Here is a 27,072-nt window from a genome sequence, read left to right as displayed (position 1 = left end):
CAGATCCTTTGCCAATTTTTAATTGAATTATATGTCTTTTTATTGAGTTGTAAGAGTTCTTCATTTCTTATATTCTACATAAAAGTCTCTTTTCAGATATATGATTTGCAAAAATATTCTCTCATCACATGGGTTATTTTTTACTTTTTTTTTTAAGACACAGGGTCTCACTTTGTCACTCAAGCTGCAGTGCAGTGACATGATCATAGGTCACTGTAACCTCTAACTCCTGGGCTCAAGCTCTCTATCCTCTCACCTCAGCCTCCTAAGTGGCTGGGACTACAGTCACATGCCACCACACCCAGCTAATTTTTTTTTTTTTTTTTTCTGTAGAGACAAGGTCTCACTATATTGCCCAGGCTGGTCTCAAACTCCTGGCCTCAAGTGATCCTCCAGCCTTGGCCTCCCAAAGTGCTGGGATTACAGGCATGAGCCACCATGCTTGGCCTCACTTTTCTGATGACATCTTTTGAAGCACAAAAGTTTTTAACTTTGATGAATTCCAATTTATCAATTTTGTTACTATAGTTGTTTGTACTTTTGGTGTTACATCTAAGAAACCATTGCCTAATCCAAGAGCATGAAGATTTATGCCTTTGATTTATTGTATGAGTTTTATAGTTTTAACTCTTACATTTAGCTCTCTGATCCACTTTGAGTTCATTTTTATGGTGTGAGGTAGGGATATAACTTCATTTTTGTGTTTTGGTTTTGTTTTTCTTTTTTCTTTTTTCTTTTTTTTTGCGACTGAGTCTTGCTCTATTGCCCAGGCTGGAGTGCAGTGGTGTGATCTCTGTTCACTGCAATCTCCGCCTCCTGGGTTCAAGTTATTCTCATGCCTCAGCCTCCCCAGTAGCTGGAATTACAAGTGCCCGCCACCGCGCCTGGCTAATATTTTATTTTTAGTAGAGATGGGGTTTCACCATGTTGGCCAGGCTGGTCTTGAATTCCTGATCTCAAATGATCTACCCACCTGGGCCTCCCAAAGTGCTGGGATTACAGGCATGAGCCAGTGTGCCCAGCTTCACTTCATTTTTTTTACATGTTGGTATCCACTTGACCCAGCACCATTTGTGAAAACGATTATTTCTTATCCCTTTTTGTCTTGGCACTTTTGTTGCAAATCTATTAACCATAAACATGACAGTTTATTTCTGGACTCTGAAATCTATTCTATTGATCTATACATCTTTATGCCAGTAGTACACTGTCTTGATCACTGTAGCTTTGTAATAAGTTTTGAGGTTGGGAAGTATGAATTTTGCAACTTTGTTCTTTTTCAAGATTGTTTTGGCTCTTCTGGGTCCCTTGCATTTCCACATAAATTTTTAGGGTCAGCTTGTCAATTTCTGCAAAGAATCCAGCAAAGATTTTGATAGGGATTGCATTGAATCTGTAGATCAGTTTGGGGAGTATTGCCATTTTGATAATATTGTCTTTTGATTTATGAACATGGATGTCTGTTTATTCGTATCTTTAATTTCTTTCAACGTTTCCTGTTTAGAGTATACAAGTTTTACACTCATTAGATTTATTCCTAAATATTTTGCTTTTTTGATGCTATCATAATTGGAATTTTTCTTTAATTAATTAATATATTTATTTATTTTTGAGACGGAGTCTTGCTCTGTCGCCCAGGCTGGAGTGCAGTGGCATGATCTTGGCTCACTGCAAGCTCCGCCTCTTGGGTTCACACCACTCTCCTGCCTCAGCCTCCCCAGTAGCTGGGACTACAGGCACCTGCCACCAAGTCCAGCTAATTTTTTTTTGTATTTTTAGTAGAGACAGGGTTTCACCATGTTAGCCATCATGGTCTCAATCTCCTGACCTCATGATCTACCTGCCTCAGCCTCCCAAAGTGCTAGGATTACAGGCGTGAGCCACTGCACCTGGCCTTTAATTTTATTTTAGGCCAGGCGCTGTGGCTCACGCCTGTAATCCCAGCACTTTGGGAGGCCGAAGTGGATGGATCATCTGAGGTCAGGAGTTCAAGACCAGCCTGGCTGCTGTGGCTGGTAACTTACTGGTTATTTAGGAGTGTTTTTGTTTAATTTCCACACGTTTGTGAATATTCCAGATTTCCTGTTACTGATTTCTGATTTCACTCCATTGTGGTTAGAGAACATACTTTTAAATTTAAATCCCCCCTCCTTTTTTTTTTTTTTTTTAAAGAAATGTGGGTCCCGGATGGATGCAGTGGCTTATGCCTGTGATCCCAGCACTTTGGAAGGCCAAGGCATGTGGATCACTTGAGCCCAGGAGTTGGAGACCAGCCTGGGCAACATGGCAAAACCCATCTCTACCAAAACTACAAAAATTAGCCAGTCTTATAACCTGGTCTCAAAATAAATAAATAAATAAATAGACAAAAGTTTAAAAATAAATAAATAAAGCAGGGTCTCAACCAGCCTGGGCAATATAATGAGACCTTGTCTCTACAAAAAATTTAAGGCCGGGCGCGGTGGCTCATGTCTATAATCCCAGCACTTTGGGAGGCTGACGCGGGGGGATCACTTGAGGTCAGAAGTTTGAGACCAGCCTGGCCAACGTGGTGAAACCTAAAAATACAAAAATTAGGTGTGGTGGCGCATGCCTGTGAGTCCAGCTACTCAGGGGCCGAGGTATGAGAATCGCTTGAACCCAGCAGACAGAGGTTGCAGTGAACCAAGATGACACCACTGCACTCCAGTTTGGGCAACAAAGCAAGACTCTGCCTCAAAAAAAAAAAAAAAAAAAAAAAAAAATTAAAAATTAGCCAAGCATGGTAACGTGCTCCTGTAGTCCCAGCTATTGGGGAGGCTAAAGTGGGAAGATTGCTTGAGCCTGGGAAGTGGAAGCTCCAGTGAGCCAAGACTGCGCCACTGCACTCCAGCCTGGGTGACAGGGTGAGACCCTGTCTCAAAAAAAAAAAGAAAAAGGAAAGAAGAAACAACAGAGTTTACCACCCTGTTGAGTCTACCACCATCTCTAAATTGCACTGGTTAACTTTTACCCTTAGTAACTGAACACAGCACAGCTGCAGTTTCATACCATGGATAACAAGGTAGCCACCCAGGAATTAAAGGTTCCTCATCCCCCATCCTTTCATCCTTTCTCATCCCAAACCACATGTTTCTGTGCCACAGTGCCATTCTATCAAATCCCACCTCATTCACGCCGATTGTTCGCGAAAAACTCTCAAACTGTGTTTTTCCTCTGCTCTCACACCACCACAGTCATTAACACAGAAGATTTCTGTTTCATGAAAAATATGAGAGAGGGAAGAAGAAAAAAGAAGACTTCTGTAACCAAATGTATGCGTTTTTCCCCACATGTCAAGCAGCAGACACCAGCTGGGTGTCCTCCAATTCAATTCTGACACTATCTATCTGGAGCTACTGTCAAATCTCACAGGTTGAGGGCTCAGTCCCCAAGGCTGCCCCCACCTAAGACACAAGTTTCAAATCCAGGCCTCCAGAACTTCTGACCAACTGGCCTCAAGTTGGGGTTCCCCTGACCTCTTCTTTGGGTTCAATTAATTTGCTGAAGTTGAGAGGTGAAGCTGGCTGGGCTTTTGGGTCGGTGGGGACTTGGAGAACTTTTCTGTCTAGCTAAGGGTTTATAAACACACCAATCAGGGCTCTGTGTCTAGCTAAATGTTTGTAAACGCACCAATCAGTGCTCTGTGTCCAAAGGTTTGTAAACGCACCAATCAGCACATTGTAAAAACGGACCAATCAACACTCTGTAAAATGGAGCAATCAGTGCTCTGTAAAATGGACCAATCTGCACTCTGTAAAATGGACTAATCAGCAGGACATGGGCGGGGCCAAATAAGGGAATAAAAGCTGGCCCCCAAGGCAGCAGCACAACCCACTCAGGTCCCTTTCCAGGCTGTGCAATCTTTGTTCTTTTGCTCTTCACAATAAACCTTGCTGCTGCTCACTCTTTGGGTCTGCACTACCTTTATGAGCTGTAACACTCACCACAAAGGTCTACAGGTTCATTCCTGAAGCCAGGGAGACCACGAACCCACCAGGAGGAAGGAACAACTCCAGACTCACCACCTTTAGGAGCTGTAACACTCACTGCGAAGGTCTGCAGCTTCACTCCTGAAGCCCGCAAGACCACGAACCCACCGGGAGGAATGAACAACTCCAGAGGCGCCACCTTTAAGAGCTTCAGGACGAAGGTCTCCAGCTTGACTCCTGAAGTCAGCGAGACCACGAACCCATCAGAAGGAATAAATTCCAGACACATCTGATCATCTGAAGGAACAAACTCCAGACACACCATCTTTAAGAACTGTAACACTCACTGCAAGGGTCTCCGGCTTCATTATTGACGTCAGCAAGACCAAGAACCCACCGGAAGGAACCAATTATGGACACAAAGTGACTCATAGAACTCAGGGAAATATTTACTTATATTTCCCAGTTTATATATAAAGGATATTGTAAAGGACACAGATGAAGAGATCCATAGGGTGAGGTATAGGAATGGAGTGTTGAGCTTCCATGCCCTCCCTCGGCATGCTATCCTCTGAGAATCTCCACTTGTTCAACTATCTACAAGCTCTCTCCAAATATTATTGAATTGTCTGTTTCTCCCTCAATTCTGTCAGGTTTTGCTTCATGTATTTTGAGGCTCTGTTATTAGGTACGTACGCATTTACAATCGTTATATCTTTTTAATAGATTGACCCTTAGCAATACCACAATGCAGTTCTGACACCAATATGCAACTAGCTCAGACTCCACAGTTTTCAGGGCGCAGTTCCCAACAAGACTGCCCTCACTTTGGATGATAGCTGCAAATTGAGGGACTCACAGGCTACCCACACTCCTGACCAACAAGTTTGGTAGTTTGTTAGAATGACTCACAGCTTCATTATAAAGGATACAAAAGGAGAAAGATCTTCAGAGAGTCCCAGACATGGAGCTTCCATGCCCTCTCCATGGAGTTAGGATGTGGTGAAAACATATCAGGTGGAAGACATCCATGTGTTTACCAAACAGGAAATTCCACTGAGATTTGGTGTCCATGTTTTGTTTTGTTTTTTGTTTTTTGAGACAGGGTGTCACTCTGTTGCCCAGGCTGAGTGCAATGGCATGATTATGGCTCACTGCAGCCTCACTTCCTGGGCTCAAGTGATCCTCCCATCTCAGCTTCTCGAGGAGCTGGGACCACAGGTACGTGCTATTACACTCAGCTAATTTTAAATGCCTGGGCGCCACTCCAGGCAGGGTCGCACCCGAGGGGTCCCTCTGTCTTAGGACTGTAGTTACTGTGGCTTGTAGAATGGGGCAGTCAAGGGGCTGAGATCAGGAGTTTGAGACCAGCCTGTCCAACATGGCAAAACCCCATCTCTACTAAAAATACAGAAAGGAGCCAGGCATGGTGGTGCATGCCTGTAATCCCAGTTACTTGGGAGGAGAATCGTTTGAACCTGGAAGGCAGAGGTTGCAGTGAGCCAAGATCGTGCCATTGCACTCCAACCTCGGCGACAAAGCAAGACTCTATCTCAAAAAAAAAAAAAGAGGAGAAAGAAGTGGCTGGGCACAGTGGCTCATACCTGTAATCCCAGCACTTTGGGAGGCTGAGGCAGGCGGGTCACTTGAGGTCAGGAATTTGAGACCAGCCTGACCAATATGGTGAAACCCTGTCTCTACTAAAAATACCAAAAAATGTCCCAAGCATGGTGGTGTGCACCTGTAGTCCCAATTGCTTGGGAGGAGAGTCTGAGGAGAATCACTTGAACCCAGGAGGCAGAGGTTGCAGGGAGCAGAGATGGTACTACTGCACTCCAGGCTAGGTGACAGAGTGAGACCATCTCAAAAATAAATAAATAATAAATAACAACAACCAAAAAAATCTTTAGTAGAGATGGAGTTTCATTATGCTGCCCAGGCTGGTCTCAAACTCCTGAGCTCAGGCAATCCACCTGCCTCAGCCCCCCAAAGTGCTAGGGTTACAAGCATGAGCCACCACACCTGGCCCTTTTTCTTTCATTTTGAATGTGTCATCTCACTGCCTTCTGGTCGTCATGGTTTCTGATGGAAGATCAGCTATTGATCCCATGGAAGATCCCTTAATGAGGGGTGAATCCCTTCCCTTTCTGTTTTTATGATTCTATCTTTGACTCTGGACAGACGGATTATGATGTGTTTAGATGTAAATCTTTTTGAATTTATTCTGCTTGATGTTGTTTGAGTTTCTTGAATGTTTAGATTAATGTTTTTCGTCAATTTGGTAAGTTTTGGCCATTATTTCTTCAAATATTCTTTCTTCCTCTATTCTTCTATCTCCTCTCCTTCTATATGCACTCCCTTTTTGCATATACTGATACATATGATGGTGTTCCACAGGTCTCTGATGTTTGTTCTTTTTTTTCATTCTTTTTTCTTTTTATTCATCAGACTGGATAATCTCAGTTGACCTATCTTCAAGTTCTCCAATTCTTTCTTTAGCCTGTTCAAATCTGCTGTTGAATTCCTCTAGTTAATTTTTCATTTCAATTATTGTACTTTTCAACTTCAGAATTTCTTTTTGGTTCTTTTTTGTTATAACTTCTATCTCTTTATTGGTATTCTCTATGTAATGTGATACCGCTTTTGTATTTTCCTTTAGTTATTCAAACATGAATACCTTTAGTTCTTTGGACAGTAAAGTTAATTAGAAGTCTTCGGCTGGGTGCAGTGGCTCATGCCTATAATCCCAGCACTTTGGGAAGCTGAAGTGGGTGGATCATGAGGTCAGGAGTTCAAGACTATCCTGACCAATATGATGAAACCCCGTCTCTACTAAGAATACAAAAATTAGCCGGGCATGGTGGCACATGCCTGTAGTCCCAGCTACTTGGGAGGCTGAGACAGGAGAATCGCTTGAACCTGGGAGATGGAGGTTGCGGTGAGCCAAGATCGTGCCACTGCACTCCAGCCTGGTGACAGAGTGAGACTCTGTCTCAAAAAATAAAAAAGAAGTCTTTGTCTGGCCCAGGCGTGGTGGCTCATACCTGTAATTCCAGCACTTTGGGAGGCCGGGGTGGACAGATCCTTTGAGTTCGGAAGTTCAAGACCAGCCTGAGTGACATGGCAAAACCGTGTCTCTACAAAAATACAAAAATTAGCCATGCATGGTGGTGCATGCCTGTAGTCCCAGCTACTTGGGAGGCTGAGGTGGGAGGATTGCTTGAGTCCAGGAGGCACAGGATGCGGTGAGCTACGATCACATCACTGCACTCCAGCCTGGACAATGAAGTGAGACTGCATCTCAAAAAAGGAAAAAAAAAAAAAAAGGAAAAGAAAAAAGAAGTATTTGTCTTGTAAGCTCAATGTCTGGGCATTCTCAAGGACAGTTCCTGTGGAAACTGCTTTTATTCTCATGTATGGTCATACTTATTTCTTTACATTTCTAATAATCTTTTGTTAAAAACTCAACATTTTGCATAATGTAATGTAGCAACTCTGAAGTAAGCTTCTTCCCCTCCCCTGCTCTTGTGGTTGCTTGTGTTTTTTTGTTTTTTCTGAGAACATTTATTTAGTGACTTTTCTGAATTAGTTCTGTAACATCTGTACTCTTTAACCTGTGTGGCCACTAAAAGCCTCTGCTTGATTAGCTTCATGGACAGCTAATTATTGTAAATATTTATTTGTGTTCCTGGTATTTTTATTGAGATTATGTTAAATTTATTTATTAACTTGGAATAAGTGGAATATTTATGATGTTGAGTCATTGAGTCATCTTGTCAAAGAATGTGTATATGTGTGTGTATATATATGTATGTGTATGTCTCACATATATATGAGAGTTTACAGACATGTTTTAAAATTGCTGTTCAACTTATGATACTTTTTTTAAACAAATTTTATTTACAAGCTCTGTTCACTGAAAGGGTCTACACCCCAATAGTGATGTACAAACATCTTGGTTTCTAAATACTAGTCCCCATTTAAAGGAATCAGAGCATTTTGGAGAACTAGTTGATTCCAGCTCAGTAGGGAAAGTGCACAATGATTCTGAAATAACTTGTGTTAGAAAGCAAAGAACGCTCAAAGAGTAATGGTGACTTCTCAAAAAGAAGCTGACTTGAAGGGACCCCTGCTGTCCAAATTGTAGATAATTTGAGCATCCAAAAAATAATGGCAGAGGGTTGAAAAATTACCTATTGAGTACAATGTTTACTACAGTAAAAGCCCAGACTTCACCACTATGTCATACATGCATGTAAGAAATCTGCATTTGTACACCTTAAATAGCTTTTACAAAATAATGACAGAAATATCAACTTAAAATTAATGATCCCAGCTGGGTGCAGTGACTCACTCCTGTAATCCCAGCACTTTGGGAAGCCAAAGCGGGTGGATCACAAGGTCAGGAGTTCGAAACCAGCCTGGCCAACATAGTGAAACCCCACCTCTACTAAAAATACTCAAAAAATTAGCCAGGCATAGTGGTGGGCGCCTGTAGTCCCAGCTACTCGGGAGGCTGAAGCAGGAGAATCACTTGAACTGGGGAGGCGGAGGTTGCAGTGAGCCGAGATCGTGCCACTGCACTCCAGCCTGGGTGACAGAGTGAGATCTCCGTCTCAAAAAAAAAAAAAAAATCATGATCCCATAGTGATGCTCAAGATTATAAGAGGAAAATGAAGGAAGAGAGACAGAAGGAGGGAGAAAGAGAAGAGAAATGAATTGAGGAAGGAAGGAAGGAAGAGAAGGAGGATGGAAGAGAAAAAAGGATGCTCTTTTCCAGGAAAATACCAGCTTATATAAAATGAATCATAGAATTAGAAATTTATGATTTTGTAATCCTCCATGTAATAATTGATCCTGGCAAAGGTCATCAATGGATATTAAGACTAGTAGGTGAAAACTTGTTGGGAAATGGGATAGTCTCAAGATTTCAAATTATCACCCGCACAGGGGAAACCATACCTTTATACTGGAGAGATCTCCAGTGGCAGTCACCACCTTCAGCAGATAATCAAATTTGGCATCACTAATAGTGGTGCAACCTGATATTATGTGCAAGTAAAATTTTAACAGACTCTCAAAAAAAAAAAAAAATACTAAGGGGGACCCAATTTGTAACATGTGCCAAATTCTATGGTGTTAATATTCCCATCATGGCCGATTTCAGATTACCAATATGATATCACTATTCAAAGTTGTAAAGAAATGCTAACAATCAGCTTACCTATGAGCCTGCTCCAGTATAACATTGAATTAAGTAATTAATTAATTTATTTATTTATTTATTTATTTATTCATTCATTCATTCATTGAGACAGTGTCTCACTCTGTCACACAGGCTGGAGTGCAGTGGTGCATTCTTGGCTAACTGCAACCTCCACATCCCAGGTTCAAGTGATTCTCATGCCTCAGCCTCCTGAGTAGCTGGGATTACAGGCACACACCATGCCTGTAATTAACCATGCTCAGCTAATTTTTGTATTTTTAGTAGAGACAGGGTTTTGCCATGTTAGCCAGGCTGGTCTCGAACTCCTGACCTCAAGTGATCCGCCAGCCTTGGCATCCCAAAGTGCTGGGATTACAGATGTGAACCACCATGCCTGGCCCTTATTTATTTATTTGAGATGGTCTCACTCTGTCACCTAGGGTAGAGGGCAGTGGTGCAATCATAGCTCACTCTAACCTTGAACTTGGGCTCAAGCGATCCTTCCACCTTAGTTTCTTGAGTAGCTGCAACTACAGGTGCACACCATCATATGTGACTAATCTTTTTTATTTTTTGTAGAGATGCAGGTTTCACACTTCGGGAGGCCGAGGTGGGAGGATTGCTTGGGCCCAGGAGTTCAAGACCAGCCCTGGCAACACAGTGAGACCCCATCTCCACAAAAAATAAAAAAATTCTTGCAGCAGTAAGGTGATATCACATTGTGGTTTTGATTTGCATTTCCCTGATCATTAGTGATGCTGAGCATTTTTTCATGTTCGTTGTCCATTTGTGTATCTTCTTTTGAGAATTGTCTCTTCATGTCCTTAGCCCACTTTTTGATGAGATTGTTTGTTTTTTTTCTTGCTAATTTGTTGAAGTTCATTGTAGATTCTGGATATTAGTCCTTTGTCAGATGTATAGATCGTGAAGATTTTCTCCCACTCTGTGGGTTGTCTGTTTACTCTGCTGACTGTTCCTTTTGCTGTGCAAAAGCTCTTTAGTTTAATTAAGTTCCAGCTATTTATCTTTGTTTTAATTGCATTTGCTTTTGGGTTCTTGGTCATGAAATCCTTACCTCAGCCAGTATCTAGAAGGGTTTTTCCAATGTTGTCTTCTAGAATTTTTATAGTTTCAAGTCTTAGATTTAAGTCCTTGATCCATCTCGCATTGATTTTTGTATAAGGTTAGGGATGAGGACCCAGTTTCATTCTCCTACATGTGGCTTGCCAATTATCCCAGTACCATTTGTTAAATAGGGTGTCATTTCCCCACTTTATGCTTTTATTTGCAAGAATGGCCGTAATTGCTGGGCTCAGTGGCTCACGCTTGTAATCCCAACACTTTGGGAGGCCGAGGCGGGCAGATCACAAGGTCAGATCAAGACCATGCTGGCTAACACGGTGAAACCCCGTCTCTACTAAAAATACAAAAATCAGCCAGGCATGGAGGCAGGGGCATGTAGTCCCAGATACTCAGGAGGCAGAAGCAGAAGAATGGCGTGAACCCGGCGGGTGGAGCTTGCAGTGAGACAAGATCTCACCACCGCACTCCAGCCTGGGCAACAGAGTGAGACTCCATCTCAAAAAAAAAAAAAAAAAAAAAAGAATGGCCATAATTAAAAAATCAAAAAATAATGGATGTTGGTGTAGATATGGTGAACAGGGAACACTTCTCCGCTGCTGGTGAGAATGTAAACTAGTATGACCACTATGGAAAAGAGTGTGGAGGTTCCTTAAAGAACTAAAAGTAAAACTACCATTTGATCCAGCAATCCCACTACTGGGTATCTACCCAGAGGAAAAGAAGTCATTATACGAAAAAGATACTTGCACACACGTGTTTATAGCAGCACAATTTGCAATCGCAAAGATGTGGAACCAACTGAGATGCCCATCAATCAACAAGTGGCTAAAGAAATTGTGATACACACACACGCACACACGCACGATGGAATACTACTCGGGCATAAAAAAGAATGAATTAGGGCCGGGTGTGGTGGCTCACGCCTGTAATCTCAGCACTTTGGGAGGCCGAGGCAGGCGGATCACGAGGTCAGGAGATCAAGACCATCCTGGCTAACACAGTAAAATCCTGTCTCCACTAAAAATACAAAAAAATTAGCTGGGCATAGTGGCACACACCTGTAATCCCAGCTACGTGGGATACTGGGGCAGGAGAATTGCTTGAACCCAGGAGGCAGAGGTTGCAGTGAGCCAAGACTGTGCCACTGCACTCCAGCCTGGGCGACAGAGCAAGACTCCATCTCAAAAAAAAAAAAGGCCGGGCGCGGTGGCTCAAGCCTGTAATCCCAGCACTTTGGGAGGCCGAGACGGGCGGATCACGAGGTCAGGAGATCGAGACCATCCTGGCTAACACGGTGAAACCCCGTCTCTAATAAAAATACAAAAACTAGCTGGGAGAGGTGGCGGGCGCCTGTAGTCTCAGCTACTCGGGAGGCTGAGGCAGGAGAATGGCGTAAACCCGGGAGGCGGAGCTTGCAGTGAGCTGAGATCCAGCCACTGCACTCCAGTCCAGGCGACAGAGCAAGACTCCGCCTCAAAAAAAAAAAAAAAAAAAAAAAAAAAAAAAAAAAAAGAAAAAAGAAAAGGGAAGGAATTGATGGCATTTGCAGCAACCTGGGTGGGATTGGAGACTATTATTCTAAATGAAGTAGCTCAGGAATGGAAAACCAAACATCGTATGCTCTTACTCATAAGTGGGAGCTAAACTATGAGGATGCAAAGGTAAAAAAATGGCACAAAAGACTTTGGGACTCAGGGGGAAAGGTGGAGAGGGGTAAGAAATAAAAGACTACAAGTCGGGTCCACTGTATACTTCTTGGGTGATGAGTACACCAGAGTCTCACAAATCATCACTAAAGAACTTACTCTTGTAACCAAATACCACCTGTTCCCCAAAAACCTATGGAAATAAAAAAAAATTAAAAAATAAATTGAAATTAAAATTAATAAAATTTAAAAAGTGGCACACACCCATAGTCCTGGCTACTCAGGCGACTGAATTAGGAGGATGACTTGAGCCTGGGAGGTTGAGGCTGTAATGAGCCATGGTCACACTGCTGTGCTTCAGCCCATGCAACAGAGAGAGACCCTATCTCAAAAAAAACAAAACAAAAACTGGCCTGGACTTTACAAAAAATTTAATACCATGAAACAAAATAACAAAAAAGGGCAAATGTGCTTTTTCTAGATTAAAATATACTAAAGAGGTAAACAAATACAATGCATACATACACCTTGATTAACTTCTAGATCTAAACTAAAAAACATTTAAAAACATTTTGGGGCGATGTTTTGGGAAATGAAAATATTGACTATACATTTGCTGACATTGAATTAGTGATAATATTATTATGTGTGATACCTGTTTCTTACATAGCAGAATGTTCTCGTATTCTTAGGATACATGCTGAAATACTTAGGGGTGAAGTGCAATGATGCCTACATCAACAAAACAAAATAACATCCATATATGGAAGGTGAGGAAGGAGAGGGAGAGAGAGAAAAGGCAAATGTAACTAAATGTTAAGAACTGGTGAATCCAGGTGAAGTGTGTGTATATAGGTAATTATTATATTGTTCTTTCAACAGCAAAAGTTTGCAAATTGTTAAGGTAAAAATATTGAGAGAAAACTCAATCCCTAGCTTTAGAGATATCTTGCTAGCTCTTAGGCTATTGGTTTTTAAATCTTTGTTTTATTGCTTTTTATTTTAATGCAGATTCCTGTGTCAAGACTGAGGGACACAGTCCTGGAACTAGCAGTGTTTGATCAACATAGGAGAAAGTTTGATAATTTCAGTTCACTAATGCTAGAATGGAAATCCTCCAATGAAACACTAGCCCATTTCGAAGATTATAAATCAGTGGAAATGGTAGCAAAAGATGATGGCAGTGGGCAGACCCGGTTACATGGTATTGTGAAAATATACAAGTCTTTTCGTATACCTGAGTGTTTCTTTTTCTTTTTTTTTTTTGACTTTAAGTTCTAGGGTACATATGCACAATGTGCAGGTTTGTTACATATGTATACATGTGCCATGTTGGTTTGCTGCACCCATTAACTCGTCATTTACATTAGGTATTTCTCCTAATGCTATCTCTCCCCCATTCCCTCACCCCATGACAGGGCCTGGTGTGTGATGTTCCCCGCCCTGTGTCCAAGTGTTCTCATTGTTCAGTTCCCACCTATGAGTGAGAACATGCGGTGTTTGGTTTTCTGTCCTTGTGATAGTTTGCTCAGAATGATGGTTTCCAGCTTCATCCATGTCCCTACAAAGGACACGAACTCATTCTTTTCATGGCTGCATAGTATTCCATGGAGTATATGTGCCACATTTTCTTTTTTCTTTTTTCTTTTTTAGACAGAACCTTGCTCAGTCGCCCAGGCTGGAGTGCAGTGGCACGCTCTCGGCTCACTGCAAGCTCCACTTCCAGGGTTCATGCCATTCTCCTGCCTCAGCCTCCCGAGTAGCTGGGACTACAGGCGCCTGCCACTGCACCCGGCTAATTTTTTTTTTTTTTTTTTTTTTTTTTAGTAGACATGGGGTTTCACCAGGTTAGCCAGGATGGTCTTGATCTCTGGACCTCATGATCCACCCGCCTCAGCCTCCCAAAGTGCTGGGATTACAGGTGTGAGCCGCCGCGTCCAGCCCAGTTTCAGCTTTCTGCATATGGCTAGCCAATTTTCCCAGCACCATTTATTAAATAGGGAATCCTTTCCCCATTTCTTGTTTTTGTCAGGTTTGTCAAAGATCAGATGGTTGTAAATGTGTGGTGTTATTTCTGAGGCCTCTGTTCTGTTCCATTGGTCTATATCTCTGTTTTGGTACAAGTACCAAACAACAAAGATACAGCTCTGTTTTGGTTACTGTAGGCTTGTAGTATAGTTTGAAGTCAGGTAGCGTGATGCCTCCAGCTTTGTTCTTTTGGCTTAGGATTGTCTTGGCCATGTGGGCTCTTTTTTGGTTCTATATGAACTTTTCCAATTCTGTGAAGAAAGTCATTGGTGGCTTGATGGGCATGGCATTGAATCTATAAATTATCTTGGGCAGTATGGCCATTTTCATGATATTGATTCTTCCTATCCATGAGCATGAAATGTTCTTCCATTTGTTTGTATCCTCTTTTATTTCATTGAGCAATGGTTTGTAGTTCTCCTTGAAGAGGTCCTTCACATCCCTTGTAAGTTGGGTTCCTAGGTATTTTATTGTCTTTGTAGCAGTTGTGAATGGGACTTCACTCATGATTTGGCTCTCTGCTTCTCTGTTATTGGTGTATAAGAATGCTTATGATTTTTGCACATTGATTTTGTATGCTGAGACTTTGCTGAAGTTGCTTATCAGCTGAAGGAGATTTTGGGCTGAGACGATGGGGTTTTCTAAATACATGGTCATGTCATCTGCAAACGGGGACAATTTGCCTTCCTCTTTTCCTAATTGAACACACTTTATTTCTTTCTGCTGCCTGATTGCCCTGAACTTCCAAAACTATGTTGAATAGGAGTTATGAAAGAGGACATCCCAGTTTTCAAAGGGAATGCTTCCAGTTTTTGCCCATTTCAGTATGATATTGGCTGTGGTTTTGTCATAAATAGCTCTTACTATTTTGAGATACGTTCCGTCAATATCTAGTTTATTGAGAGCTTTTAGCATGAAGGTTTGTTCATGCTAAAGGTTTGTTGAATTTTGTCGAAGGCCTTTTCTGCATCTATTGAGATAATCGTGGTTTTTATCTTTGGTTTTGTTTATGTGATGGATTACGTTTATTGATTTGCGTATGTTGAATCAGCCTTGCATCCCAGGGATGAAGCCAACTTGATGTTGGCTTTTTGATGTGCTGCTGGATTTGATTTGCGAGTATTTTATTGAGGGTTTTTCCATTGGTGTTCATCAGGGATATTGGTCTAAAATTCTCTTTTTGGTGTGTGTCTCTGCCAGACTTTGGTATCAGGATGATGTTGGCCCTCTTTTTCTATTGATTAGAAAATTTTGGAAGGAATGGTACCAGCTCCTCTTTGTACCTCTGGTAGAATTCAGCTGTGAATTCGTCTGGTCCTGAAATTTTTTTGGTTGGTAGGCTATTAATTATTGCCTCAATTTCAGAGCCTGTTATTGGTCTATTCGGTGATTCAGCTTCTTCCTGGTTTAGTCTTGGGAGGGTGTATGTGTCCAGGAACTTATCCATTTCTTCTAGATTTTCTAGTTTATTTGCGTAGAGGTGTTTATAGTATTCTCTGATGGTAGTTTGTATCTCTGTGGGATCAGTGGTCATATCCCCTTTATCATTTTTTACTGTGTCTATTTGATTCTTCTCTCTTTTATTCTTTATTAGTCTTGCTAGTGGTCTATCAATTTTGTTGATCTTTTCAAAAAACCAGCTCCTGGATTCATTGATTTTTTGAAGGGTTTTTTTGTGTCTCTATCTCCTTCAGTTCTGCTCTGATCTTAGTTATTTCTTGCCTTCTGCTACCTTTTGAGTTTGTTTGCTCTTGCTTCTCTAGTTCTTTCTTTCTTTCTTTCTTTCTTTCTTTTTTTTTTAGACAGAGTCTTGCTATGTCACCCAGGCTGGAGTGCAGTGGCGCAATCTGGGCTCACTGCAAGCTCCGCCTCCCGGATTCACGCCATTCTCCTGCCTCAGCCTCCCCAGTAGCTGGAACTACAGGTGCCCACCACCACGCCCGGCTAATTTTTTGTATTTTTAGTAGAGACAGGATTTCACCGTGTTAGACAGGATGGTCTTGATCTCCTGACCTTGTGATCTGCCCGCCTCAGCCTCCCAAAGTGCTGGAATTACAGGTGTGAGCCACCATGCCCGGACTCTAGTTCTTTCAATTGTGATGTTAGAGTGTCGATTTTAGATCTTTCCTGATTTCTCTTTTGGGCATTTAGTGCTACAAATTTACCTCTACACACTGCTTTAAATGTGTCCCAGAGATTCTAGTACATTGTGCTTTGTTCTCACTGGTTTCAGAGAACATCTTTCTTTCTTTCTGCCTTCATTTCTGTCATGTGCGTCCGTGTGTAGAGACCACCAAAAAGGCTTTGTGTGAGCAATAAAGGTTTTTTTTTTTTTTTTTTTTTGAGATGAGTCTCGCTCTGTCACCCAGGCTGGAGTGCAGTGGCCAGATCTCAGCTCACTGCAAGCTCCACCTCCCAGGTTTACGCCATTCTCCTGCCTCAGCCTCCCGAGTAGCTGGGACTACAGGCACCCGCCACCTTGCCCGGCTAGCTTTTTGTATTTTTTTAGTGGAGACAGAGTTTCACCATGTTAGCCCATGTTAGGATGGTCTCGATCTCCTGACCTCGTGATCCGCCCGTCTCGGCCTCCCAAAGTGCTGGGATTACAGGCTTGAGCCACTGCGCCCGGCCTGCAATAAAGCTTTTTAATCACCTGGGTGCAGGCGGGCTGAGTCTGAAAAGAGAGTCAGCAAAGGGAGATAAGGGTGGGGCCATTTTATAGGATCTGGGTAGGTAAAGGAAAATTACAGTCAAAGGGGGGTTGTTCTCTGGTGGGCAGGAGTGGGGGTTACAAGGTGCTCAGTGAGGGAGATTTTTGAGCCAGGATGAGCCAGGAAAAGGAATTTCACAAGGTAAAGTCATCGCTTAAGGCAAGGACCGGCCATTTTCACTTCTTTTGTGGTGGAATGTCATCAGTTAAGGCGGGGCAGGGCACTTGTACTTCTTTTGTGATTCTTCAGCTACTTCAGGCCATCTGGGCATATACATGCAAGTCACAGGGGATGCGATGGCTTGGCTTGGGCTCAGAAGCCTGACATTCCTGCCTTCTTATATTAATAGGAAAAATAAAACAAAATAGTGTTGAAGTGTTGGGGTGGCAAAAATTTTTGGGGGGTGGTATGGAGAGAGGATGGGTGATGTTTCTCAGGGCTGCTTCAAGCGGGATTAGGGGTGACGTGGGAACCTAGAGTGGAAGAGATTAAGCTGAAGGAAGATTTTGTGGTAAGGGGTGATATTGTGGGGTCGTTAGAAGAAACATTTGTCATATAGAATGATTGGTGATGGCCTGGATACGGTTTTGGATGAATGGAGAAACTAAACGGAAGATAAAAGGTTTGAATAAAACAAGGAGAAAAGTGGGTATTAAAGGACTAAGAATGGGGAGGACCTAGGACATCTAATTAGAGAGAGCCTAAGGGGGTTCAGCATAATTACTTGCTTGGTTGGTGAGTTTTTAGGCTCTAAGTTTTTGGGGTGCAGTTCAAGTTGGTCTGGTGTCTGGAATGAGACTGGGACTTAATAAAAAGGAGTGTCCACACAGGAGCTCAAATGGGCTGTAACCTGTAGCATTCCGAGGACAGGCCTGAATTCTGAGAAAGGAAAGTGGTAAAAGTATTGTCTAGTCCTTTTTAAGTTGGTGACTGAGCTTGGTGAGGTGTGTTTTTAAAAGACTATTAGTCTGTTCTACCTTTCCTGAAGATTGAGGACGGTAAAGGATATAAAGGTTTCACTGAATACCAAGAGGCTGAGAAACTGCTTGGGTCATTTGACTATTAAAGGCTGGTCTGTTATCAGACTGTATAGAGGTAGGAAGGCCAAACCGAGGAATTATGTCTGACAGAAGGGACGAAATGACCGCGGTGGCCTTCTCAGACCCTATGGGAAAGGCCTCTACTTATCCAGTGAAAGTATCTACCCAGACTAAGAGGTATTTTAGTTTTCTGACATGTGAGTAAAGTCAATTTGCCGGTCCTGGGCAGGGGCAAATCTCCCAGCTTGATGTGTAGGAAAGGGAGGGGGCCTAAACAATCCCTGAGGGGTAGTAGAATAGCAGATGCAACACTGAGAAGTGATCTCCTTGAGGATAGATTTCCATGACGGAAAGGAAATGAGAGGTTCTAAGAGACGGGCTACATGGAAGAGGTTATGAAATGACGACAGAATAGAATGGGCCTGTGAGGCTGGAAGGAGATAATTTCCTTGGTCTAAGAACTATTTGCCTTGTGTGGGAAGAGATTGATAGGTGGAAGTTTCAGCGGGGAAGTAGGTGGGCGTGGCCGATGTGAAGGAGAAAAACTGCCGTGGGGGATAGAAGTTGGAACGCTAGCTGCTTTTTTAGCTAACTTATCAGCATAAGCATTGTCCTGAGTGAGGGTTGGGGGAAGAAAATAGATTTTGGAAGTTATGAGAACCTTAGAGAGTTGAGCATAGTTTGTGATTTTTAGGGCCTCTAACAGTATTAAAGCAGTGGCAGCCGCTGCACGCAGACATGAGGGCTAGGCTGAGACAGTAAGGTCGAGTTGTTTGGACAGAAAGGCTACAGGACGCAGTCCCGGCTCTTGTGTAAGAATTCTGTCTGCACTAACCATGCCTAGGAAGGAAAGGAGTTGTTGTTTTGTAGAAGGGGTTGGGGTTTGAGAGATCAATTGGACACGATCGGTAGGGAGAGCACGTGTGTTTTTATGAAGAATTATGCCGATAGGTAATGGATGGTGAAGAAATTTGAGTTTTGGAGGGGGATACCCGATATCCTTTGGAGAATAAATGCTGAAGGTGCAGAAGTGTGTCTTGTTGAGAAGATTCAAAGGAGGGGCTGCAAAGAAGGAGGTCATCAATATATTGAATAAGATGAGAAGCGGAGGGGTGGAAAGAAAGTAAATCATGGGAAAGAGCTTGACTGAAGTAATGAGGGCTGTCCCTGAAACCTTGTGGCAGCACAGACCAGGTCAGCTGCTGGGACGGATGGGTGTCAGGGTCAGTCCAAGTGAAAGCAAAGAGAGGCTGGTGCAGGGGTGCAGGGGAATAGTGAAAAAAGCATCTTTAAGATCAAGAACGGAATAGTGAGTTGTGGAGGAAGGTATTGAGGACAAAAGAGTGTACGGGTTGGGCACCACAGGGTGGACAGGCAAAACAATTTGGTTGATAAGGCGCAGATCTTGAACTAATCTGTAAGACTTGTCTGGTTTTGGGACAGGTAAAATGGGGGAATTGTAAGGAGAGTTTATAGGTTTTAAAAGCCCATGCTGTAGCAGGCGAGTGGTAACAGGCTTTAATCCTTTTAAAGCATGCTGTGGGATGGGATATTGGCATTGAGTGGGGTAAGGGTGATTAGGTTTTAATGAGATGGTAAGGGGTGCATGATCAGTCGCCAAGGAGAGGTATTCTATACTTGTGGGTGAAGGTGGGGGGATACAAGAGGAGGATGAGAAGGAGGCTTTGAACTGGGGGAAAAGGCAGCAATGAGGTGTAGCCTAGGAATAGTCAGGGAAGCAGAAAATTTAGTGAAAATGTCTTGGCATAATAAGGGAACTGGGCAGATGGGGATAACTAAAAAGGAATGTTGTCCACATTGGCACCAGAGTTGGGGAGTTTTAAGAGGTTTAGAAGCCTGGCCGTCAATACCCACAACAGTTATGGAGGCAAGGGAAACAGGCCCTTGAAAAGAAGGCAATGTGGAGTGGGTGGCCTCCGTATTGATTAAGAAGGGGACGGACTTACCCTCCGCTGTAAGAGTTACCCAAAGTGTCTGTGATGGTCCAGGAGGCTTCCGAGGAGATGGGGCAGCGTCAATCTTCAGCCGAGGTCTGGAAAGGAGTCAGTCAGAGAGCCTTGGGCCAGAGCTCCAGGGGCTCTGGGAGTGGCTGCCGGGTGAGTTGAACAGTCCGATTTCCAGTGGGGTCCTGCACAGATGGGACATGGCTTAGGAGGAATGCCGGGCTGTGGGCATTCCTTGGCCCAGCGGCCAGATTTCTGGCACTTGTAGCAAGCTCCTGGGTGAGGAGGTTCTGGAGGAACCCCTGGCAGCTGCGGTTCAGACATTTGGAGTTGTGTGCTGGAGATGTGGCTGGGGTTTGTCTCACATTGGAGGCAAGGAATTGCAACTCAGAAATAAATTGCTACTTGGCTGCCTCTACTCTATTATTGTACACCTTGAAGGCGAGGTTCATTAAGTCCTGTTGTGGGGTTTGAGGGCCGGAATTTAATTTTTGGAGTTTTATTTAATGTCAGGAGCAGATTGGGTAATAAAATAAAATGCATATTAAGAATATGACGGCCTTCCGACCTTTCAGGGTCTAGGGCTGAAAAGCGTCTCAGGGTTGCTGCTAAACAGGGCATGAACTGGGCTAAGTTTTTTATATTTGATGAAAAACAGCCTAAACGCTAACTGATTTGGGAGAGGTCGGATAAAGAAAAAGGAACATTAACCTTGACTATGCCTTTAGCTCTAGCCACTTTTTAAAGAGGAAATTTCTGGGCAGGTGGGGGAGGGCTAGTTGCAGAACAAAACTGTAAGCCAGACCGGGTGTGAGGAGGGGAAGTGCTCAAAGGATCACAGGGTTGGGGAGCGGAGGCTGAGGAAAAATTGGGACCTAGCTCAGCCTGGTGAGGAGGGAAGAGGTCAGATGGGTTTGTAGAAAAGGAAGACTGGAAAGACTCAGCGATGCTTGGGGTTGGGACTGAGGGGACAGGCAGGAGGGAAAGAAGGAAGATTTGGGACGAGTTGCATTGGGAACAGAGACTAGGGAGGGACCGATGTGTAAAAGAATGCCTGGACATCAGGCACTCAGACCATTTGCCCATTTTACGACAAGAATTATTTAGATCTTGTAGGATGGAAAAATCGAAAGTGCCGTTTTCTAGCCATTTAGAGCCATTGTCAAGGTTGTATTGGGGCCAAGTGGTGTTGCAGAAGAAGATAAGGCATTTAGGTTTTAGGTCAGGTGTGAGTTGAAGAGTTTTTAAGTTCTTGAGAACACAGGCTAAGGGAGAAGAAGGAGGAACGGAGAATGGAAGGTTGCCATAGTGAAGGAGGCAAGCCCAGAGAAAAGAGTAGAGATACGGAGAGAAGGACTTCGGGGATTCTTGCCCGCCAGAAAAGTGGGAAAGGGGTTGGGGTGTGGAAGTAAGGGATTGGGGTGCAAAAATAAGAGGTTGGGGCACAAAAATAAGGTTGGGGCACAAAAATAAGGTCGGGCGCAAAAATAAGAGGTTGCGGCACAAAAATAAGAGGTTGGGGTTTTTGTCCCTCCCCCAGAAAAGCATAGAAGGGGTAGAAACAGGGAGAGAAGGGGTTGGGGTGCTTGCCCCTCCCCCAGAAAAGCAGAGAAGGGGTAGAGACAGGGAGGGAAGGGGTTGGGGTGATTGCCCCTCCCCCAGAAAAGCGGGACTTGCTGCTTAGGGTGAAGGACCAAGTCAGGCGTCCCTGCAGCGTGGTCAGACACTTCTGAAACGTGGGTGAGTAATCAGAGAGGCATCCCTGCAATGATTAAACACCAAGGGAAGGCTGCCTTCCCCAGTCCATGACCTGCGCTGGCATTTTGGGTCTGCGGATAAAACGTATCTCCTTTGTCTCTACCAGAAAATGAAAGGAATTGAAATTAAGAGAAGGGAGAGATTGAAGTGATTTGTTTTATGCGACCACCAGAGCAGGCACCAGAGAAAAGGCAAGTAGGCAAGGTAAAAAGAAACTTTATTAGCTAGCCAATGTGAAGGAAGAAAGGGCGAAGTTCACCGGTCTCCGGTGGTGGAGGCCGAGGAAGTCGCTCCGGCATTCTAGGGCGAGGTTCCTGGGTCCGCATATGAGGAGGAGCCAAGGAAGTTCGCGCGGTGAGCCTGCTGGGAGCGGCTTTTATGTCTTGGGCCTGGGAGGGAGGGAGGTAGGCAGGATGTGGGCGGGTCGAGGGCCGTGTGGTGGGAGCGGACAGGTAGGTTTCGGTTTCCCCAGTCGGACGTCATGCCGCGCCTGCGCAGTTGACCTGTGCCTTTCCCGGGCATGGGAAAGTTGGTGATGAAGAACCCGGAAGTATGCCATCTTAGTCACCTTTGTTCTTTGTTTCCCTCTCCCTCCGTCCAGACATGAAGAGTGGTGCCAAGATTGAAAGGAGAAAGGTTGAGGGATAGTGAAAGAGGTTGGAGAAGAGAGTAAAAAAGGGGCTGCTTACCAGATGTAAAATTGGTGAGATGTTCCTTGGGCTGGTGGGTCTGAGAACCCGAGGTCATAGGTGGATCTTTCTCATGGAGCAAAGAGCAGGAGGACAGGGGATTGATCTCCCAAGGAGGTCCCCTCATCCAAGTCACCGCACCAAAATGTCATGCACGTCCATGTGAAGAGACCACCAAATAGGCTTTGTGTGAGCAATAAAGCTTTTTAATCACCTGGGTGCAGGCGGGCTGAGTCCGAAAAGAGAGTCAGCAAAGGGAGATAAGGGTGGACCGTTTTTTAGGATTTGGGTAGGTAAAGGAAAATTACAGTCAAAGGGGATTTGTTCTCTGGCGGGCAGGAGTGGGGGTTACAAGGTGCTCAGTGGGGGAGCTTTTTGAGCCAGGATGAGCCAGGAAAAGGAATTTCACAAGGTAATGTCATCGCTTAAGGCAAGGACCGGCCATTTTCACTTCTTTTGTGATGGAATGTCATCGGTTTAGGCGGGGCAGGGCATTCGTACTTCTTTTGTGATTCTTCAGTTACTTCAGGCCATCTGGGAATATACATACAAGTCACAAGGGATGCCATGGCTTGGCTTGGGCTCAGAGGCCTGACAATTTCGTTGTTTACCCAGTAGTCATTCAGGAGCAGATTGTTCAGTTTCCATGTAGTTGTGCGATTTTGAGTGAGTTTCTTAATCGTATATCTGAGTGTTTCTACACTTTCTTTTTTTTTTTTTTTTGAGATGGAGTCTCGCTCTGTCACCCAGGCTGGAGTGCAGTGGCCAGATCTCAGCTCACTGCAAGCTCCGCCTCCCGGGTTCACGCCATTCTCCTGCCTCAGCCTCCGGAGTAGCTGGGACTGCAGGCGCCCGCCACCTCGCCCGGCTAGTTTTTTGTATTTTTAGTAGAGACGGGGTTTCACAGTGTTAGCCAGGATGGTCTCGATCTCCTGACCTCATGATCTGCCCGTCTTGGCCTCCCAAAGTGCTGGGATTACAGGCTTGAGCCACTGCGCCCGGCCATCTACACTCACTTTCTTTCCTTTTTTTTTTTTTTTTTTTTTTTTTTTTTTTTTTTTTTTTTTTTTTTTGAGATACAGTCTCACTGTATTGCCCAGGCTGGAGTGCAATGGTGCTATCTCGGCTTACTGTAACCTATGCCTCCAAGATTCAAGCAATTCTTGTGCCTCAGCCTCGTGAGTAGCTGGGACTGCAGGCACATGCCACCATGTTCAGCTAATTTTTTGTACTTTAGTAGAGACCGGTTTCACCATGTTGCCCAAGATGGTCTCGGGCTCGTGAGCTCAGCCAATCCACCTGCCTCGGCCTCCCAAAGTGCTAGGGTTACAGGCATAAGCCGCCACACCCAGCCCTAAGTCTTTTCTTATGGGCAAGAATTTTATTTTAGATTTTATCATGTATCACCTTTTATCTTTGACTCTTGTACTTTTTAGAAAACATGAAGGTAGTTTTCCTTGTTTACAAAGCTAGGCCTGAGGGGCCAACATTTCTTACAAAAACATAAAATTAAATTAATTTTAAAATATATTTCTTTTTCTTTAGAGACAGGATATTATTCTGTCTCCCAGGCTGGAGAGCAGTGGAGCAGATCGTAGCTTACTATAACCTCAAACTCTTGGACTGAAGTGATCCTCCTGCCTCAGCCGCCCTAGTAGCTAGGACTGTAGGTGCATGCCACCAGGACCAACTGATTTTTTTATTTTTTGTAGAGACAGGTTCTCACTATGTTGCCCAAGTTGGTCTCAAACTCTTGGCCTAAAGTGATCCTCCTACCTCAGCCTCTTAAAGTGCTAGAATTACAGTCATGAGCCATTGTGCCTTATTTTATTTTTATTTTATTTTATTTATTTTATTTTATTCTATTTTATTTTATTTTTTTATTTTATTTTATTATTTTATTTTATTATTTTATGATGGAATCTCAGTCCGTCTTCCAGGCTGGAGTGCAGTGGCACGATCTCGGCTCATTGCAACCTCCACCTCCCAGGTTCAAGTGATTCTCCTGCCTCAGCCTCCCGAGTAGCTGGGTTTACAGGCCTGCATCACCTCGCCCGGCTAATTTTTTGTATTCGTAGTAGAGACAGGATTTCACCATATTGGCCAGGCTGGTCTCGAACTCTTGAACTCAAGTGATCTGCCTGCCTCGACCTCCCAAAGTGCTGGGATTATAGGCATGAGCCACTGCGCCCAGCGCCTGACTCAATTTTAAAATGTATTGACTGCCTGTTATTTTCCTAACATTATTTATTTGTTAGCAAATATTTATTGAATGACTACATTTAAGGTCCTCTGCTAGGCACTGGAGATGTAATGATGAATGAGACAGACATGGCTTCTGCCCTCATATACTTACAGTCTAAGGCATACTATAGCTCGAGAAGCCAGACTTTAAACATTACATCTGTGTTAAGTGCAAATATAGAAAGACTTGAGAGCTTTAGGGGGACCTAACCTCATCTTGAACAAGGAAGGCTACCCTGAGAAAGTGACATTTATGCTGAAACCTGAAGTGGTGACAGGAAGAGGAAATAGCAAGAATGAGCTTAAGAAGGCTAGTGAGGCCTGGCGCAGTGACTGACGCCTGTAATCTCAGCACTCTGGGAGGCCGAGACGGGTGGATCATGAGGTCAGGAGATCGAGACCATCCTGGCTAACACAGTGAAACCCCGTCTCTACTAAAAATACAAAAAATTATCCAGGCGTGGTGGCGGGCACCTGTAGTCCCAGCTACTCGGGAGGCTGAGGCAGGAGAATGGCATGAACCTGGGAGGCGGAGCTTGCAGTGAGCCAAGATCGGGCCACTGCCCTCCAGCCTGGGCGACAGAGCAAGACTCCATCTAAAAAAAAAAAAAGAAGGCGAGTGAGACTAAGTCAGAGAGGCACGAGGCATAGATGAGGTTCTAAAAGGGCAACAAGCCCTCATGCCCAAGGGCTTATTAAGCTGCTTATGTCACATTTGCTGATGTCCCATTCACTAATGGAAGTCACCTGACAAAAAACAGAGTCAAGGTGGGTGGAACTGCATAAAGGCATGGATACCAGCAGGCATGATTCACTGTGGACCATTAATGTAACTGTTTAGGCCAGGTGCAGTGGCTCATGCCTGTAATCCCAGCACTTTGGGAAACTGAGGCAAGAGAATCAAGCCCAAGAGTGCAAGACCAACCTGGGCAATGTAGTGAGACCCCCCCACCTCTGTTTAAAAACAATAAAATATTATTTAATATATATTTTATGCATATAAAATATGTAGGCATGGTATGCCGAGACCTGCTCTGTCGGGGAGACCCTAACCCAGTGGCACTAGAGGAATTGAAGACACAAACACAGAAATATAGAGGTGTGAAGTGAGGAATCAGGGGTCTCACAGCCTTCAGAGCTGAGAACCCGGAACAGACATTTACCCACATATTTATTAACAGCAAACCAGTCTTTAGCATTGTTTCTATAGATATTAAATTAACTAAAAGTATCCCTTAAGGGAAACGAAGGGATGGCCGAATTAATTGCAGCAGGAACACGCTCTTAAGACACAAATCGCTCATCCTTTTGTTTGTGGCTTAAGAATGCCTTTAAGCAGTTTTCCGCCCTGGGCGGGCCAGGTGTTCCTCGCCCTCGTTCCCGTAAACCCACAACCTTCCAGTTTGGGCATTACAGCCATTATGGACATGTTACATTGCCGCAGAGATTTTATTTATGGCCAGTCTTGGGGCCAGTTTATGGCCAGACTTTGGGGGGCTTGCTCCCAACAATTTTATATATAATATATGCATATTATATATAATATACCATATTATACATACATATAATATATGTATTTTTGTGTTCCCTATTCCTTTGAATGGTTCTACATCTGCCCAAATGCTCCTACCAGAAATCTAAAAGTTAGCCTTTGTACCATTTTCTTCTACACCGGAAGATAATTCTTCTTCACAATACAAGTCTGAATATCTCTCTTCATCCTTTTTTGGTTGCTATTTACTGAACTCTCATGACATGGCAGGCACTGCACTAAGTACTTTACACATTTTTTCACATAATCTTCTAATCACCGTGAGAGATTGGTATTATCATTCCCATTTTGTGAATTTATTGATTTATCAAACATTTATTTAGTTCTTACTGTCTTGTTTTTCTAAGACCAGCTGAGCGGGCGCAACAGAACCAGCGGGTAGGCAAGTGTAACAGCAAAACTGCTGGTTTATTTTAGTAACCTAAGGTGTGCGGGAGAAGTCTGTCGGCCTCCGGCAAAGGAGGCCGGCAGAGTCTCCCCGCGGTGGGGCTCTCGGACAGACTTCCCACAGTCCCGACATCCCGACAGGACTGGGGCTGCAAGAAGGCCGCTGGGGCTGTGAGAAGGCCGCGTGGCTCAATGGCAGAGAGCGGCTTTTCTAGGAGTGGGAGGGCAATAGGTGGGGCATGGGCGTGTCAGGGGCGTTCCGCAGGTGCGACCAGGTAAATCTTGGTCTCTTCAGATTGACGTCACCTGGCGCATGCCCAGTTGGTCTGCACCTTCCCGGGCGCCGGCTGCATTTTCGCGCGCGCGGGAAGAGTTGGGGGTGGGGATGAAGAACCCGGAAGTGCACCATCTTGCCTCCGTTCGTCCAAACAGTCCAACCTTTTATTGATAATAGTGATAAAGGGGCGCTGTGGTCTGTCTGGCTACTTCCTGCTGTTAAGGGGCGTCGTTAAGGTCAGGGCCCACGGTTGGTATTTGGACACACGGATGAAAAATAAAATAAGGCACAGTATTAGTATAGGAATGAGGAATGGAAGCATTTGTTGGAATATGGGCAAAACCCAGAAGGATAGTCCTGGCAAGGTTGGGGAGTATGAGATAGTTAAGAAAATTTAGTAAGTTTGAGGCGAGTGGGGGAAAGCCGAACTGATTTCCACTGATTGCTTTCGGTAGGGGCCCTTTTTAGTTGGGAATGAGGAATGAGTGCACAAAGTACTTGTTGGCCAGGCAGCAATTAAGGATTGGAGTTTTTCGT

At 44.0% G+C, this 27,072-nt stretch overlaps 1 protein-coding gene across 1 annotated transcript in view; it reads left to right on the top strand.

Moving 5' to 3' along the window:
- Positions 1-27,072, top strand: part of NUP210L (nucleoporin 210 like) — a 157,353-nt gene that overhangs the window by 65,062 nt on the left and 65,219 nt on the right. The window contains exon 17 of the mRNA XM_026447362.2: positions 12,897-13,116. Coding sequence (XP_026303147.1) covers positions 12,897-13,116 — 220 coding nt within the window. The remainder of the gene's footprint in view (positions 1-12,896; positions 13,117-27,072) is intronic.

The sequence above is a fragment of the Piliocolobus tephrosceles genome, chromosome 1, assembly GCF_002776525.5.
Source record: "Piliocolobus tephrosceles isolate RC106 chromosome 1, ASM277652v3, whole genome shotgun sequence".
Classification (NCBI taxonomy): Eukaryota; Metazoa; Chordata; class Mammalia; order Primates; family Cercopithecidae; genus Piliocolobus; species Piliocolobus tephrosceles.
Note: the sequence above shows the minus strand (reverse complement) of the source record. Positions and strands in the feature narration are given on the sequence as shown.